Source organism: Bipolaris victoriae (genome assembly GCF_000527765.1).
Source record: "Bipolaris victoriae FI3 unplaced genomic scaffold scaffold_1, whole genome shotgun sequence".
NCBI classification, from domain to species: domain Eukaryota; kingdom Fungi; phylum Ascomycota; class Dothideomycetes; order Pleosporales; family Pleosporaceae; genus Bipolaris; species Bipolaris victoriae.
In genome coordinates this window covers 302,936-318,189 of record NW_014575391.1, presented here as the reverse complement: position 1 = coordinate 318,189, position 15,254 = coordinate 302,936, and the positions used below count along the sequence as shown (strand labels likewise).

Below are 15,254 nucleotides of genomic sequence, written 5' to 3'. Positions count from 1 at the left end.
GCACAGCCAAGCAAACCACACGGTACTACTGGCGGAATCGTCGACGACGGTCTTTTTTTCTGTGCGATTACCACGCTCTTTACGTTGACCACTTTTCTCTCTCTCTTTTTCTCTCTGTCTCTCTCTCCAATGACTGATGCTGGGGCAAACTTTTGCTTGTTGTGACGGTTTTTCTCTTTTGCCGTCTTTTGTTTTTTCCACTCAACCGCACACGGTTTGGAAGGCGGGCACCTTTTTGTCACGGGCAAGGAGCGTTGTTAGCGAGAGGAAAGGCAGAGTTAAGAGTGCAGGTGCAGGCGATAGTGTCAGCGACGTGGCTGACGTAGGTGGAGTGGATGGGGCGAGTCGAGGCGAGTGGCAGCACAGTTGGCAGGGCGGCGTCAGGGACCTTCTGGATGCTGTGCTTCTGGCGGCGGAGGTGGATGATGTGTGGGAGAGGTGGGCAAGTGTGGCATGGGGTTTGGAGCGGAGCAGATGGCCAAGCCGTGATCTCACAGTGAGCTACTGGTCGCAATGCCGCGTCCTGTCGATGGTTGCAGGCACAGGCATGGGGTGAGCGGAAACAAGAACTAAGACCAGGTGCAGCGGGCTAAAGCAGATACGATCGGAGATGAAGCGCGGCGGCAGCGAGTCGTCTAGGACGTGACGCGAGAGTGCAGTGAGCAGTGAGCAGGCAGGGATGGAAGGGTTACGGCACGTCTGTTTGCCACGGCAAGGATGCGGGTGGAGAAGGCGATGGGTGGGTGTTCAAGCTGCAACACTGAGGACGGCACCCCAGCGCCCCAGCGCCCCAGCACCGCACCCCAGCACCGCACCTGAGCACGCTCCCAAATCATCGGCGAGCAATGGCTATCCTGGCCACGCTTGTCCGCATGGAATCTGCTGAACCCCCCTACCACTACCACTACACTGCGCTGTCGAGTGCTTAGTGTAAAAACAGCAGCCGGCCGGGCGGACACGGAGCGTGGGCTGTGGGTGCATCGATCAGCGCCACAGGCCCCCCCTCGCCTTCCACACCCTCGACTTGCTTCTGCTCGATCCGCAGCCGTTGTGACCAGGGACCAGCATCGCGACCAGCATCCGCGCGAATGGACGCCCCCGCGGCCACGGGCCAAATTATCGCCGTGGCATGCAGTCATGCAATCGAGATGCAGCCGGCCTTTGCATTGGTGCTACTCATGCCGCTGATGCCCCTCGCTACGCCTTGGCTGCGACAGCAGACAGTGACAGCCACACACACTCGACTACTCATATCCTCTCACCACTCCATACCCACAAAAAAGAGTGCGCGCCACGCCGCCGAACGCCTCGCACAGCAGCCCGCGCCTGTATGTGTACATGGCCGCTGTGCCGGGCCTGCCGGGTGGGTTTGGTCTGCTGCTCTGCTGGTCTTTTTGTTTTCTTCTTCTTCCAGCCTGCTGTCCACCATGCACCGTCAGGGCAGCATCCCGGGTCCTTGTCGTCAGCCCATCGCCATATATACACTACACACAGCACTCATGTACCTCGATATGTACACTACCCCCCAGGCACGCAAATCAGCAATCGCCGCCGTCCATGGCCATCGCTCGGGAATCTCTAGTCAGCCCAGGGGTGATGCCCACACAACGCATCTGAATCGGTGGCAACGCGATTAGTGCAGCGGGGCGGCGGCCATCATGCATCGCCGTGACAGACGAGGCAGCGCGTGCCGACGAACCATCGTCTTGCCTCGAGATCTCATCGGCCCGGATGCAAGAAACTTTGACTCAAGAGCCGCCTGTACGCAACACCCAATGCCGCTCGCTGCTATTGCATTATCGTCCGCATTATCGCTACGGCGCACAGGGCACCTGCTACTCGATGGCTCTTACACTTGCCCGTACACAATGAGGCCACTTTGTCGCGCCTGGTGATACCTCTGGCCTGTGCCGCTACGTCAGTCGTCGCTAACGCCTCTCTCAGTGCACCCACGCAGCACGCCTCCCTGGTCTCGTTCCGAACCATGGATCCACCATGCACTAAAGCACTTGCCCGTTGACGTCTGCACGTGTCTGCAAAATCGCTGGGCTGGTCGCACCACGCCATCCCGGCTCGACTTGCATCTGCCATAGCACAGTAGCCCGTGCTGCTGCCTGTGCGCTCCCTCGTGCCCTATAGTAGCACGCCCGTGAGGCAAAACGGCACCCGACCCAGACATCCACACCACGCTACCCACAAGTCTCCGTTGCGATTTAGCTGCATTAGCGGAACCACGACCGATCTGCCTTCACCACCCTCTCGACTCTCTCTGCCTCTGGCCTGCCTCGCATGTTCTATCTTTATAGTCTGTATGTATACATGCTACACTTACTCGAGCGCTGGGCCCTGTCTGCGCGCTGACGATAATGCCCGCATACGCCCAATCGCCGTCACACCAGCTCTCCGCGGCAGAGTCAGTCGAGCCAACCACCTCGCCAGCTGCCTCACATGCGCTGACAGCCATCACCGCAGGCCGAGGAGACATATCGCTCGGTGCCATCGTCCCGCCCCGCACCCCCTTTGCCTTGGACAATGACCAGGGTGCCGAAATATTCCAGTGCAACGCCCGTCACACGTGTCTCACAACTCTGCTATCCTGCTACTTCCACTTATCAAACAGTGCTCTTGGTCATGACAATTACCTGCTCCGCAATTGCCCGTGCCGTGGTGCACCCCCCGACAAGCTTCATCGCGCACCCGTCGGTGGCTTGCAACGTCGAACCGGCGCAGAATACCCACTTACGCCATTGTGTATTACCAAGCATGTCTCTCAGGCGACATATGTAATAAGTACATATATATCTCACATACTTATGTGTGTGGACATATGGAGTTGTGGACACATGCCCGTCCCTGGTCCCTGTGGCTAAATAGTGCTGCTTCTTTGCATTCGGCACTGCGCAACCCGATTTACCTGACCGATTCGTTGTCGTGTCGGTACTTTTTTTGTACCAACTGGCCGCTTGACAAACGCCTCCCGGACTAGGTATTGCATTATGTCAAACCCATTTATGCGCAAGCGTTTGACCGCTGTCATTCAATGCCGGTCATGGCGGGAATCAAAGCGTTTCGAAACGCATATCTATGAGACTCGCAAAACACTCAAATAACCCGCGTTTGTCATTGCACAAGTCGACAAGATCTTGCTCGCCCTGCAGGAGTGCCTCGGACAAACCCGCCTTCAACTATTGGCCTGTCGCGCACGCACATCAACACCCCCAATCAGGTGCATCGAAAAGCACAGCCCATGACCTGATCTGCTAATTCTCTGAGTCGACTTGTCTAGTCCGGGCATACCTTGCGTGCATCGATACTGGCGTGGAATCCGGCTTGCTGGCTTCATGTGAATGAGGTGATACGCTAGAAAATTATGCTAACTTTCAGCTCAACCAAGACCAAGAATACGGATCTCGTCGTAATCACGATGGTGCTAACGACGTGCATACACGACACTGGAAGGCAATTGCAACCCGTCCTCGGACGAGATTGGCAGCATGAGGAAACTAGATGCAAATTTACCGGTGCCTTACCTCCTCCGCGTTACCGTCTTTGACAGGATGGGCTCCACGTTTGCTGACTTTTTACGACACCGCTCGTCGGCCACTGTTCCGGCAGCTGTAAACGTGTCCCTTCCAACTCGCATCGTTTTTCGGGCAGAAAATCCAAATGTGCATCTTGCCACCATCCAGGCATCATGTAGCTGACCAAAAGGGTCATTGTCGACCCGCCGCAAGGGGTCCTTAAACCCTATTGACAGTGAGTTGCGAGGTCCATGCATGCTTCACGTGTGCCGCCAGATGAGGCGAATCCCTACCAAAAGCATATATGCCGAGAACCTGTCACAGCCGAGCAAACTCGATGCTAGTTGACAGATGAGCCCTGTCAGCACACCACAGGAATATGATGTTAAGAAGACCCCGGTAATAGTTTCTCAATCTGACTCAGGATCTTCAGTAACTTTGCTCGCTTGGCGGCGATCTCGATCTAACGCTGGTCACACCCTTTTCATCTCACACGTATCTGATACCCAGTTTTAGTGGGCGGCATCCCCAAAAAGGTTTAATGCATTGCTCCCGATTCGGTTTCTTGCTTAAGCGACATGGATGCAATAAAGATATTGTATCGTACGACTCTCGGTGCACCCCTTGCCCTTCTGCGAGTTGTGTTTCGAGAATATCCGCCTGTCCATTTTGGGCCTGCTTGATGATCCTCCTCGGCCGTTTACTCAAATTGGTTTATGATCGTCTCACCCGCACTCAGCTTCGTGGAGGCGCCGTGAGCTTGCATCGTGACGATTTTCGCGTGGCACAGCGCGGCAGGACAAAAAGCAACGTTGGACAGCGCCCTAACAGGCTCCACTGTGGAATTCGCATTTTTCCCTACGACTCCTTCTGGCGACATGCAGTCGCAATCTGTTGATCAAAATAAATACAGTGGCCTTTCTTGGGCGAGGGAAACATGGGTCGTCGCAGAAATGACCGGCTTATCGCTGTCTGCATGTCCGAAGGAATCTTTAGGGTCGTCCGTTTCGGGAGGACCCTACTTACCTGACTGTCATCGGCACACGCGTTCCGGTCGTGCTGGGGCCGGAGTCGCCTATGGCAAAATATGGGGCAGTCCTGACACCCTTTTTGGTCGTCGTGCAGCAGCTCCCGTGCTGCACTCGCTCCACGGCATGAAATCTGACTGCATTTTACGTTATGCAAAGGCGGAGGAAACAGACTTGTGCGGTGGCCTTTGTTGGAATCTCTGCTTCAAAACAAATAGCGCAATTGCCCCTGGAGCATGGTATGTCATCGCGACAAGTACTTTATGGTCTACTGCACTCGTGCACATCCGTAGACAGTCGCCTGGGTGAACAAAACAGCTACATGGCCTCACCAGGTGGCCATCGTCGTCGACTGTGCCGCGTTCCTTTATTGGCATAACACATGCATATGCGAAAGCAACGCAAGAGTATCTCTGCTTGATTACACACATGTGAAAGAAAAAAAAGCAGTGAAAATTTGCAGGGCAGATTACTCAAAAATTACAGGATGCTTACAAGCTGTCTACCTGCGACAATACAAGGGAGCGCATACATGGATCAGAGGGCCATGCGCTGCTAGTCAACGCAGCGTAACTCTAGTGTACCGGCTATCGTGAGATTTGTCTTGAGGGTAGATCTACGGGCTAGCAACAGGATCTGACAAGTGAAACGCATTAACAGAGAGGCCGTGGCGGTGCAACTGTAATTGCAAACACTCGAGCCTTTGGAGATCCATAACGCCACTGATCTTCTCTCCCAACATCAAACGCGAGTTATGCACGAGCATTATTTCCATGTCCAGGCACAGGCGTCGAAGCAAAAACCTAGTAGTTATGCTTGCAACGATCACCGCCGAGGGATTTTCGTTGCGTTTCAATTCTCCGCCCGCGGGCGTTTGGTCGCAGTGCTTGCATGCGTGCGGTGTAATTTTTTTCTGGCTTTCTTCTTTGCTTCTTTTCTTCGCTTGTTTTCTCGAAGTCAAGGCTGACATGCAGTTTTCTGGATCGTCCCGCCTCGGTTGACGGCGGAGCTTACCCCACACCGGATTTCGCCCCCCTCTAGACCAAAATCCCATGGGTCAGCCCATTCGCAACGCGGCAAAATCTCGACACAGGGCGGTGCCCATCAAGATCTCATGGTATGCAAGTCGGATGCAGACAAGATGTACATGCGTACATATGTACATTGCGTACACAAGTGCTGGTAATGAACAATTGTCCCTTTTTTGCTGGCTCATCACGAGACAAACCCCCCCACCATACTCGTCATCAATTGATTCTCAACACGGGTCACGCTAGGTACCATGTGGCTGGTTCTGGCGCTTGAACGCTTCTTTGTCAAATCGACCGGCGGCCGTGCCGTGTTAAAGCGGCAAGGCCGACCCCGTGCCGCTCGCCGATTGGTCGGCTCTTTGTGCCGAGAGAATGAACAGACGCAAAACACCCATAGCCCGATCTCACCCTCGGCATCAATTGCCCTTCGGGTCTTTCCACAAGTGGTTCAATGACTACTTATCCTCATCAAACCAACGGCATTACTAGGCATTCACACACACTCACACATAGTCGTACCCCCCATGACCTCGTAAGTTGCGACTTACCAAACTCCTTGTATCCCAGTCTTTTCTGAAGCACCCTGGCCCGTGTGCCCCCGCCCCCAAGCTAGAACTTTTGTTGGTCACCCGGTATGTGCCCTCTTTTCTGTCTTGTAGGCATTTTTTGCTTTTTTCTTTCTGTTTTAATCGCCTATCGAAGCTGGTTCGAGAACGCCACGTCGTACGAGATCCCGGAAAGATCCATCAGGGTTAGGTAGTATTAGGGTTATCAGGACCATTTAGATTTGCCCTGCAGTAGTAAGAGCATGAAGGGAAGGGGGGGACCTGGTTCGGTCCCTTGCTTGCCAGCGAAAGCATGTAGGTGTAGAATGAGTGGTTATGACCCACAGGGTGAGGTGTGAATCGTGATTAACTTTTCTGAGCTACCATACTTTGGTATTTCGGGGAAACGCATCGTAGATGCAGATGCATATGCATACGTGTGGGAGTATGATGGGTGAGGTGGAGACGAGTCGATCTGTATCTCTCGTCCACTTCTTTCCTCACTCAAATGAGAGAATTCATGGGATTGGCACAACGAGAGGAGGAGGAGTTGGCGTCCCACACAATACCTACCCATCACCCTTGTTCGTCACCCTTTCCCCCTTTCAAACTACGTACCCTCAACTGCCCACACGAATTTCATCTCTCCTCTATAGACCCTCTCTCCCCCCCAAGGGAAAAAAAAAGCAACCCACCCCTTCTCCGTTTTCTGCACGAGCAGGTTTCTCCTTCCATCCCACGCTTAAAACGGTAAGGGAAAAACCCCCCGCCAGAACAGCAAGCTTTAAGCTCGCTTTGCTCACCTGCATCTTGCAAACAAACAAGACCTAGGCCCTTCTTGGAAAGGGAGGGATGAGCACGAAGGGACGACGAATGGGGAGGGGTGGTTCTAGACGGGTGAAGCCTCTTTTCGCCGCAAAGAAAATAGGGTAGATCTTTCTTTGAAGATCAGTGATCAGCGAGTAGACTCCACGCGGGCGGCAATGTGGGTTAGCCAAGAAAAAACCCAGAATGACCAAAAAAGCAGAAGTACGATATGGGGGGGTTTTTTTTTTAAAGGTCAATATACAGAAAGTAGTGTTTGGTGGATTTATTTAGTTTTTTGGTTTCGCATTGCATCCCCTGTTTGGTATTATCGTTGGTACCTGAGGCGCTATGCCTTCTTGTGCTCGCGCCAGAAGGGCAAAAGAAGGGCATGAAAAAAAAGCGAAAAAAAGCAAAATACGGACGGGTTCAAACTTAAATCTGGAAACGGGTTTAGGGAGAATCTCGTATACAGATTGAGCAAGTTAAGTTTTGGCTGTCACGAAGTGTATCTACTAAGGAAAAAAAAGGGCATGGCGCTCTTCCGCGAAGCCGCGCATCTCCGTCGTTTATTTATTTGTTTTTGTTTTGCGTCTAACCTATGATAACCTAGAGCCTTTTTTTTATATGAACTAAAACGTGGGTCACCGAAAGAGTTTAAGTGTTTCTACGCTACACTAAGAAAGCGTGTACATGTGGCGCACAAAACAACTTTCTTATGTTCTGACATGTCTGTCTGGTCTGCGAAAAAAAAAACACTCGGAAACCCGAAAACAAAAAAAGAAAAGAAAGAAAAAAAGGTTAATCGAGGGTAAGTTCTGGTTCGCTCGATCTGAGCTAAGGAAAGTTTGAGGACGGAAATCGTGCTTTACTGTCCCCCCCACCTCTATGCGTGTCTATCTGGGCGGGTTAGTGTGTACGTGCTACGCCCGATGTGGAATTTTTCAAGGACAAGATTTGATTTGATTTGAGCAAGAGATCACAGACCCAGCCTCCAATGGGCTTCGGTTTTCCTTTCTTTTTGGTTTTTTTGTGCGAAAGTAAGGGTGTGATCCAAGCGTTTTTACCGTCCGCTCCCCGTTCCCCGGTCGCAATCCATTCTCATTCTGTATGTCGGTGTGTCGGTGTGTCGGTGTGTCAGTGTGCTTTTGGCTTCCATGTTCGGCAATCTTGGGTTTCGGCAACCTTGGGAGGGTTGAAATTATCCCGTCTGGGCGTTTTTTGTGAAGAAGCAAATTTTTGCGCTCCAGGGTAAAAGGTTTGTAAGGGCTCAAACTGCAAGGGAAAGCTACTAGGTAGAGGTGAGATTAACGTACGAGCAAGACGCAGGGTAAGGTGTGCGTCTGTCGGGTTGACGCTTGTAAGCACATAGTAGGGCCGTTTTTTTTGGCCTGCTTGTTTGCTTTGTTGGGATGGATGAGGGTAAGCCTCACTTTAATTCTTTTTAGTCGGTGAGAACAAGTTAGTTTACCTAACAAGTACCTTGTTGCTGCTTGGACTATTGAATAGACGGGCTGTATCTACTATGTGTGTCAGTGTGCAGATGACCCCATCTACGTACATGTAGTTACATCGCCTCGTTCTCCCCGTGCGTTCTTTCGTTTCCCTTATCGTGGACTAGCAAAAGACCGGTGCCTGCTGGGCGTTCGTATCTCTGATTTTCCAGCCAATTTAGCCTGGGACCGGAGGGCTGTCGAAACCACGTGTTGTGCGGCAGTGTGTGTGTGTGGATACCAGGGCTTGGCCAGGAATGTCACTCGTTTCCTTTTGGGCTCCACCTACTTTGGGCATCCGGATGTGGCGGCCGTGGCCGGAGAGCGATGAAGCGAGGGTGGGCGAGGAAGCGAGCGGAGGCGATGGGGAGGCAGGAACGACGGCGAGGGAAGGGCGGGGCGAGGTAACGAGGGATGGCAGGGAGGGAGACAGGCGTGGCAGGGACACGAGGACAGAAACTAGGTTGCTTCGTGTTGTGCTGTCATGAATTGCACACCCCTTCTCTCTCCAGTGAGCCCTTCTGGGGCGAGTGAGCAAGGGAGAGAAAATACCGCTGTCAAGGGGACTCGTAAACTTTTCACATTGGGAGAGAGGGTACGTGGCATACAGGGTGTGAAGAGTGATAACCTTGTGTTTTTTGTGGAATGCTGCGCGGCTGACAGGTGGGAGTCCTTCTCTTACGTATGCAGTGCAACTTTGGGGGGCGTGGTTTGAATAAGGATTCCCCTGATTTTGTGTGTTAAGTCTGGGGGACGAAATCGTTTGTCTTGATGACAGAAGGTGCGGTGGATGGATAAACAGTCAATTCAGGGGAGGAACGTTTTCTCGTGGTTGCTTTTTTTAGGGGTTCTCAGGGTCCTGGGGTTTCACGAGTTCACAGTTTCACAGTTTAGGTACTACTATAGCATGGAGAGTCTTTCGTGTCTCTTTTCTGAGCTGAGAGAGGGGGAAAAGGGGTGAGAAAGAGAGAGCGGCGGTAGTATGACCTCAGTTTCTGATGTTTCTTGAGCTGAGAAAAGTTTACGAGGAGCAGTGGTGGAGTCTCAGTTCAGATGCAGGACGTGCAACTGTATGAATTCAAGACTGGCACAGGACACGATGTGTTTGATCAGGGCTTTCGCTCAGCATGCAGAAATTGTGATGGCCTTCAACTAGCGGAGCTACTGTCACAGGAAACAGTACTTTCAGGGTTAGTTCATCCAGCAGGTGAGTTGTTACAGCAGCAACAGCAAGAAAAAGGCATCACCAAGACTAGCAACACTATCCTTTGACATTTGCTCAGAGCATCACCGCCACTGCACTCTCAAATGACGTGTGGGTGTTCTCTATGTTTCTGTGAATGGAGTGATTCCTGTTTGGATAAGGAGCATACGTGATTTTTCTACAAAAGAAAAGTAGTCGTGACGATTTTTCTCCGCGGGCACAATTCAGATGCAGTCTACATCATTCTTCTCCCTTAGCTTTCTCATTCCCTTGAGGAAACAGGGAAGGTCGTGGTCACACAAGAGACTAGAGCATGTTGCACGAGATTTGCGCCAAGACACAACAGTGACAGGTGCACTGTTACCACGACAGGAAAATGGGTTGCAGTGACAGGATGTGCTTGCTGCCTGGGCAGTGGACAAGCCTGCTGTCTCTCCAACAGAGGCTATGTGGATTTGACGTGCTGTCCCTAGTTCACTCATCTCTTGTTACGAGAGCCAAATATTTTCCTTGTTCGCAGTTCAGCACCGTGCTAGCGTTGAAGCATTAGGGAGCACGAGGGTCGAGCAGACAGCAAGGAGGCGAAATGAAGCATAATGCTTTGTGCTGAGTACAGGGTGCAGACCTGGCGGGTTTGGTGTTTGTATCGTGGTTTCATGTAGGTTTGCTTTGTAATTTGGCATGTCATTTGGCCGCTTGGTTGTGTCCTTGACGGCCTGGCCTCGATGCCAAGCCTGTGTCGTTGATGCGGAAATTTTTTCGCCCAGAATGTTACTTGAGAGAATCATATATGATAGGCGGTGGTTCGTGTGGGAGGCTAAAAAAAGACCAGTTCGTGGTCTCACTGCGGCGAGAACGGGTGGGTGCGCAGACGGGATGACGCGAGATTTTGACGTGTGATTGATGGAAAGCCAGATTATGGTTGCGCCGGAGGGTTGCGAAGAGGTATGTTCCTAGCAAAAGCGGGTTGGAGATAGGACCGGCATGTTGTAGTGCGCGGGGATGGTGGGTGGTGACGAAGGTAGAGTTGACGACATGTCAGCAAACGCAGGGTTCGAGTGTCGTATTCCACGCTGCACAGGCGTGTTTGGTAGGCGGGAGAGTTAGCAAGAGGGCCATGGTGTCGATGGTGAAACGCGAAAAAGCAGTCGAATGATTAGGGCGTGGTTGAAGGGAGTCGGGCGCGGGGTACAAGTGAGTGCTGGGCTTATAGGAGGCGAGCAATGGAGCAGGCGCGTGGTTGTAGTCTGGGCCGGGGCGGAGAAAGCGCATTGAGGCGAACCATGGCTGAAGCATCGACCGGGCTGGATCCGCCACACGTCACCACAGCCCATTTGCGTGGCCATGACGGTGGACTTGTGTGGATTTGTGGATATGGATAGGTGTTGACAGCGGCGAGTCCGTGGGTGGGCATGCACATGGCATAGCATAGCAGTCGAGGACTCGGTTATCGAGATGGACGTGACAAGCATGATGCCTCATCTCAGTGGCGGTCGTGTCCGGTTAGATGAGAGCAGTGCGGCCGAGGACAGGGATTTGCTCTTACAGCGCCAGCCTCAACTCTGACCACGCCGACCACAGACAGCCAGCGACAAACTTAAGGACCAGTTCCCCTGATCCGGCCTGAGAAATAGATGCCGCCCTTGTCTTGTCGTTGCCATTGCCCTGCCCGTCGATGATACATACACCCACACGCTCGTCCTCACTCGCGCATCCCCACTGTGTATACATGCGCACTCGCCGGAGCGGACGATATTGAACGGCAGCTTAGCTCTTTGGTGGTGGTGGTAGTGGTGAGGTATTGGTACGTACTGCATTGCCGATTGCCGTGGGGCGTTCCCCCCCCTAGTCGCTTGTCCATCATCGTACGACTTGTCGAACCACTCCAACATCCTCCCTTACGCGAAAGCCATCTGGACCCTCCCGGAGCCGTAGCACGATTGCTGCATGCCATTTCGACGCAAGAGTGCCATTCGCCATTCGCCCAGGAGCCCATAGTCGCTGCAGCTGAGTGCAGCTTGTGCGTAGCCTGCCTTACCTGTCGCAGAGCGAGCGCACTCTGCCGGATCTGCCGCCGCCGCCCGCATTCGCCTTGTGCATCATCTGGGAGAGAGTAGAGAGAGTGGCATGATTTGAGATCGTCCAAAGTAGCTGCTGGTAAGACCGAGCTCCTTCCTACCCGCTGTGTTGCACACGCCGTCGTGTATTATCTCCATCGCTTTTTTGCTCTTTTCGTATCCTGCTGTCGTCCTTGCCTGCGGTCCCTTAGTTTCGCAGCAGACGGTCCTTAGTCTCCCCCCAATGGCTTCTGACCCCTATGGCAGCCCCGATGACGGGCTGGAGCTGGAGCGAATCGCCGTGCGTGACGCCGTGGGCGCAGCCACTTCTAACCATTGTGCTAACATGCGCTGCGCTGCCAGGTCGGTCCTTACTGCGTCTTTGACAACTTCAGACTGCTCCCGAAGCCCGAGCCGGCTGCCTCTGCCCCAACCACCCAGGACCCAAGCCCGCCCACGACGACGACGTCGGCGGCCACCACCACCACCACCACCACCATGGAAGATCCCATGCTCTCTACTGACTTTCCCTTTGGCACCATGCGCGGCCCGTGGCTCACCACTGCCGCCGACGACATGACGCTCACTGCTTCTGCCGACGACACAACCGACTGGAACGAGTGGATGCACTACAACCCCGCCCAGCCGTCTCAGGACTCCCAGAACGTGGACACCAAGCCCGTCAACCCACAGGGGCCCGCCGCATACCCTAGGACCCGCCAGCAAACATCACCCCATATCACCCACCTTCCTCAGTCGCAGCCGCTACCACTACCATCCACCCTCACTCCCACCACCGCTCCCATGTTTGCCCAATCCCACGCCGTTCCTTTTACCTTTGGCCAGAGCGCTGACGTGCCGCTATCGTTTGACTTTAATGGCTCTGACCTCAGCTCGCCGCTAACAGGCGACATGCAACAACAAAACGCATACTACACGGCCCAGCAATGGCAACAACAACAACAGCAGCAGCAGCAACAGCAACAACAATCACAACAACAGCAGCAACAACAACAATTATCAGACAACAACCTCTTCTCGCCTTCGCAATACCAACAATCCAACTATGCTGCACCGCCGCCTCCTGACTCCACGCCGAGTCTGCACCACAGTCCCAACTCGCTGAACAATGGCCGGTCAAGCTCAACATCATCGCATTCATCACCAGAACCCGCCCCATCAAACTCGAGAAAGCGCAAGTCATCGGCCGATTCCGAAGAGCCGGACGACGATGCGCCATCGAGCAAAAAGGGCGGCGCGCCGCCCAAGAAGACTGCGCACAACATGATTGAGAAGCGATATCGGACAAACCTCAACGACAAGATTGCTGCGCTCCGCGATAGTAGGTCATCATTCAGCGCGTCCTGCCAAACACTTTGCTAACTTCTCCTTCAGGTGTCCCGAGTCTGCGTGTCATGTCACGACCAAATGGCACCGAGGAAGACGATGACCCCGAGGATCTCGAAGGACTCACTCCTGCACACAAACTCAACAAGGCCACTGTCCTGTCAAAAGCGACTGAGTATATTCGCCACCTGGAGAAGCGCAACAAGCGTCTACAGGATGAGCTGAATACCATGAAAGGCCGGGTAGAGAGCTACGAGAAGATGGCCATATCCGGCCCCATAACACTACACGGTCCAGGTGGCGCATCTGACAGGTATCACGATGACCCCTTCACGCCTACACATGGTCTATCCATGTCTGGCCCACCCCAAGGCATGATTCCTGTCCCCGACAACATTGCCGCTCTTCAACGCGGATTGCCACCACAGCAACACTACGCACACGCCTACCCTACAGGATACGGCGGCCGTCCAGCCGTCGGTCCACCCATGGTCAACGGACGACGCAGCAGTGCTATGATGGGCAAGCTCATGGTCGGATCTCTCGCCGGCCTGATGATACTCGAAGGACTCGTCGAGCGCGAACAGTCACAAGAGCCAGAGGGCCGGGGCTTGTTTGCCCTGCCTATCAACCTGGTCAGCATTCTCGCTCCTCGCGTCTCGCTCGGTGCTTCATCAGCCCAGATTCCTCTGGCCAAGCTTCTCTTGGTATTCGGTGCCTTCTTCTACCTCGTTGCTCCCCTGCTCGACTTCAAGTCGAAGCCCAAGAAGAAGTCTCCATCCATTCTTTTGTCGCCTGCACCATCACTCGCTTCGCCTGTCGAGGTACGCCGAAAGGCCTGGCTCACTGCTATCCAGACAGTCTGGGTACCACAACACAACTTTATTCTGGAAATCGCTGCACTTGGTTTGAAGACGCTGAAGCTCAGCATGCGCAGAATCATTGGCTGGGAAGGTTATGCATACCTCACCGGAACCACCCGGGAACAAGAAGCTGCACGTCTCAAGGCTTGGGAGATTGCTCTAGATGCTCAACTCACTGGTGGTGACGCAGAGATTAGCAAGAGCCGACTTCTCCTTACACTCATCGCCTCTGGAACCCTTCCCGACACTCCCGCGAGACTCATGCTCAAGGCTTTGCACATCCGAATTGTCCTTTGGGAGATTGGCACTATCGGCCATAGCTCCTTGTGGACACTCAACGACTTGAGCGCGAAATTGGCACGCAGCTACTGGAACATGGCACGGAGCGAGCATCGAATCGCTGCAAACACATCCAAGAAGAACAGCGGCATTGAGCCATTGCCGGATCATCTTGCTGCGCTCATTGAGAAGGAGTGTGACGATGTCCTCGTTCCTGCAGTCGTACAGCGCGCATACAACATTGCTTGGAACAAGCCCAGTGCCGAGCAAACAACTGTGGATACTTCCATGGACGCTGTTGTAGAAGACTTTGCCATCTGCTCGCCTTTGGATGCGCTTGCTGCCTGGTACTCGAGCCTCGTATTGAACAAGGGACTGGCCACGGCACTCGCCACCAAGAACTGCACTCCAAAGCCCAACGTTGTTGCAGACCTTGATCTTGCTTACCGAGCTGCACCTCCCAACTCGCAAGCTCAACTTCGTGCCCTTGTTGCTCAAGCAGTCGTGCTTGATGAGGGTCGCAATGAACGCATTGCAGCAGCTCTCGAGGCCCTCCCATCTACACCCAAGCCCGCCGACTCCGGATTCATCAACATTGTCGGTAATGGTTTTGTAGCACCCGATGTGCGCAAGGCTCTCACTCTCGCTAAATGCATTTCGCTATCTACGTTTTCAACTCCCGAGGCACGTCGTCGCGCTGTTTTTGTCGTCAACAATACCTACCTACCCGAGCCCACCACCACACTCCTCAGCTTTGTCGCCGCCCACAAGGTGCTCACACAATTCATGGCCGATGACAGTCTGAAGGCTGACACTAGCCGGGGCCTAGAAAGGATTGCCAGTTCTCTCCGCATGTGGATTGGTCACGAGACTGGCAAGAGAAGTGGCGTGTCGAACAAGGTCAGGGCAAAGATTGTCAACAGCTGTCTTGACGCAAGCAAGAGTCTTGTTGGGCTCGAGCAGAAGAAGGTGGAAGCGGAGGGGACCAAGAAGAAGAAGAAGGAGGAGTCTGATGTGGATGATGGATATGCGAGTGCTAGTGTCAAGGACGACTAAGGACTTGAACTGTCTTTTTCTGTTGT

The 15,254-nt window shown here is 53.5% G+C and overlaps 5 protein-coding genes across 5 annotated transcripts; 3 read left to right on the top strand and 2 right to left on the bottom strand.

Moving 5' to 3' along the window:
* Positions 1-501: 501 nt before the first annotated feature.
* On the bottom strand, positions 502-2,067 carry COCVIDRAFT_32828 (hypothetical protein; the record flags this gene model as incomplete). Its single annotated transcript, XM_014706893.1, has 5 exons — positions 502-635; positions 698-909; positions 1,018-1,172; positions 1,263-1,455; positions 1,826-2,067. 5 exons carry the CDS (start codon positions 2,065-2,067, stop codon positions 502-504), a joined length of 936 nt encoding a protein of 311 aa, XP_014562379.1.
* Positions 2,068-2,366: 299 nt separating this feature from the next.
* On the top strand, positions 2,367-2,870 carry COCVIDRAFT_11269 (hypothetical protein; the record flags this gene model as incomplete). Its single annotated transcript, XM_014706754.1, has 1 exon — positions 2,367-2,870. One exon carries the CDS (start codon positions 2,367-2,369, stop codon positions 2,868-2,870), a length of 504 nt encoding a protein of 167 aa, XP_014562240.1.
* A 1,333-nt stretch (positions 2,871-4,203) lies between these two features.
* On the top strand, positions 4,204-4,858 carry COCVIDRAFT_32827 (hypothetical protein; the record flags this gene model as incomplete). The annotated part of the gene is made up of 2 exons (XM_014706892.1): positions 4,204-4,332; positions 4,406-4,858. The coding sequence occupies 2 exons, from the start codon at positions 4,204-4,206 to the stop codon at positions 4,856-4,858; spliced, it is 582 nt and encodes a 193-aa protein (XP_014562378.1).
* A 5,806-nt stretch (positions 4,859-10,664) lies between these two features.
* COCVIDRAFT_84371 (hypothetical protein) lies at positions 10,665-10,898 on the bottom strand (the record flags this gene model as incomplete). Its single annotated transcript, XM_014706891.1, has 1 exon — positions 10,665-10,898. The coding sequence occupies one exon, from the start codon at positions 10,896-10,898 to the stop codon at positions 10,665-10,667; it is 234 nt and encodes a 77-aa protein (XP_014562377.1).
* Positions 10,899-11,927: 1,029 nt separating this feature from the next.
* Positions 11,928-15,228, top strand: COCVIDRAFT_84480 (hypothetical protein; the record flags this gene model as incomplete). The annotated part of the gene is made up of 3 exons (XM_014706890.1): positions 11,928-11,984; positions 12,047-13,025; positions 13,079-15,228. The coding sequence occupies 3 exons, from the start codon at positions 11,928-11,930 to the stop codon at positions 15,226-15,228; spliced, it is 3,186 nt and encodes a 1,061-aa protein (XP_014562376.1).
* Between the last annotated feature and the right edge of the window lie 26 nt (positions 15,229-15,254).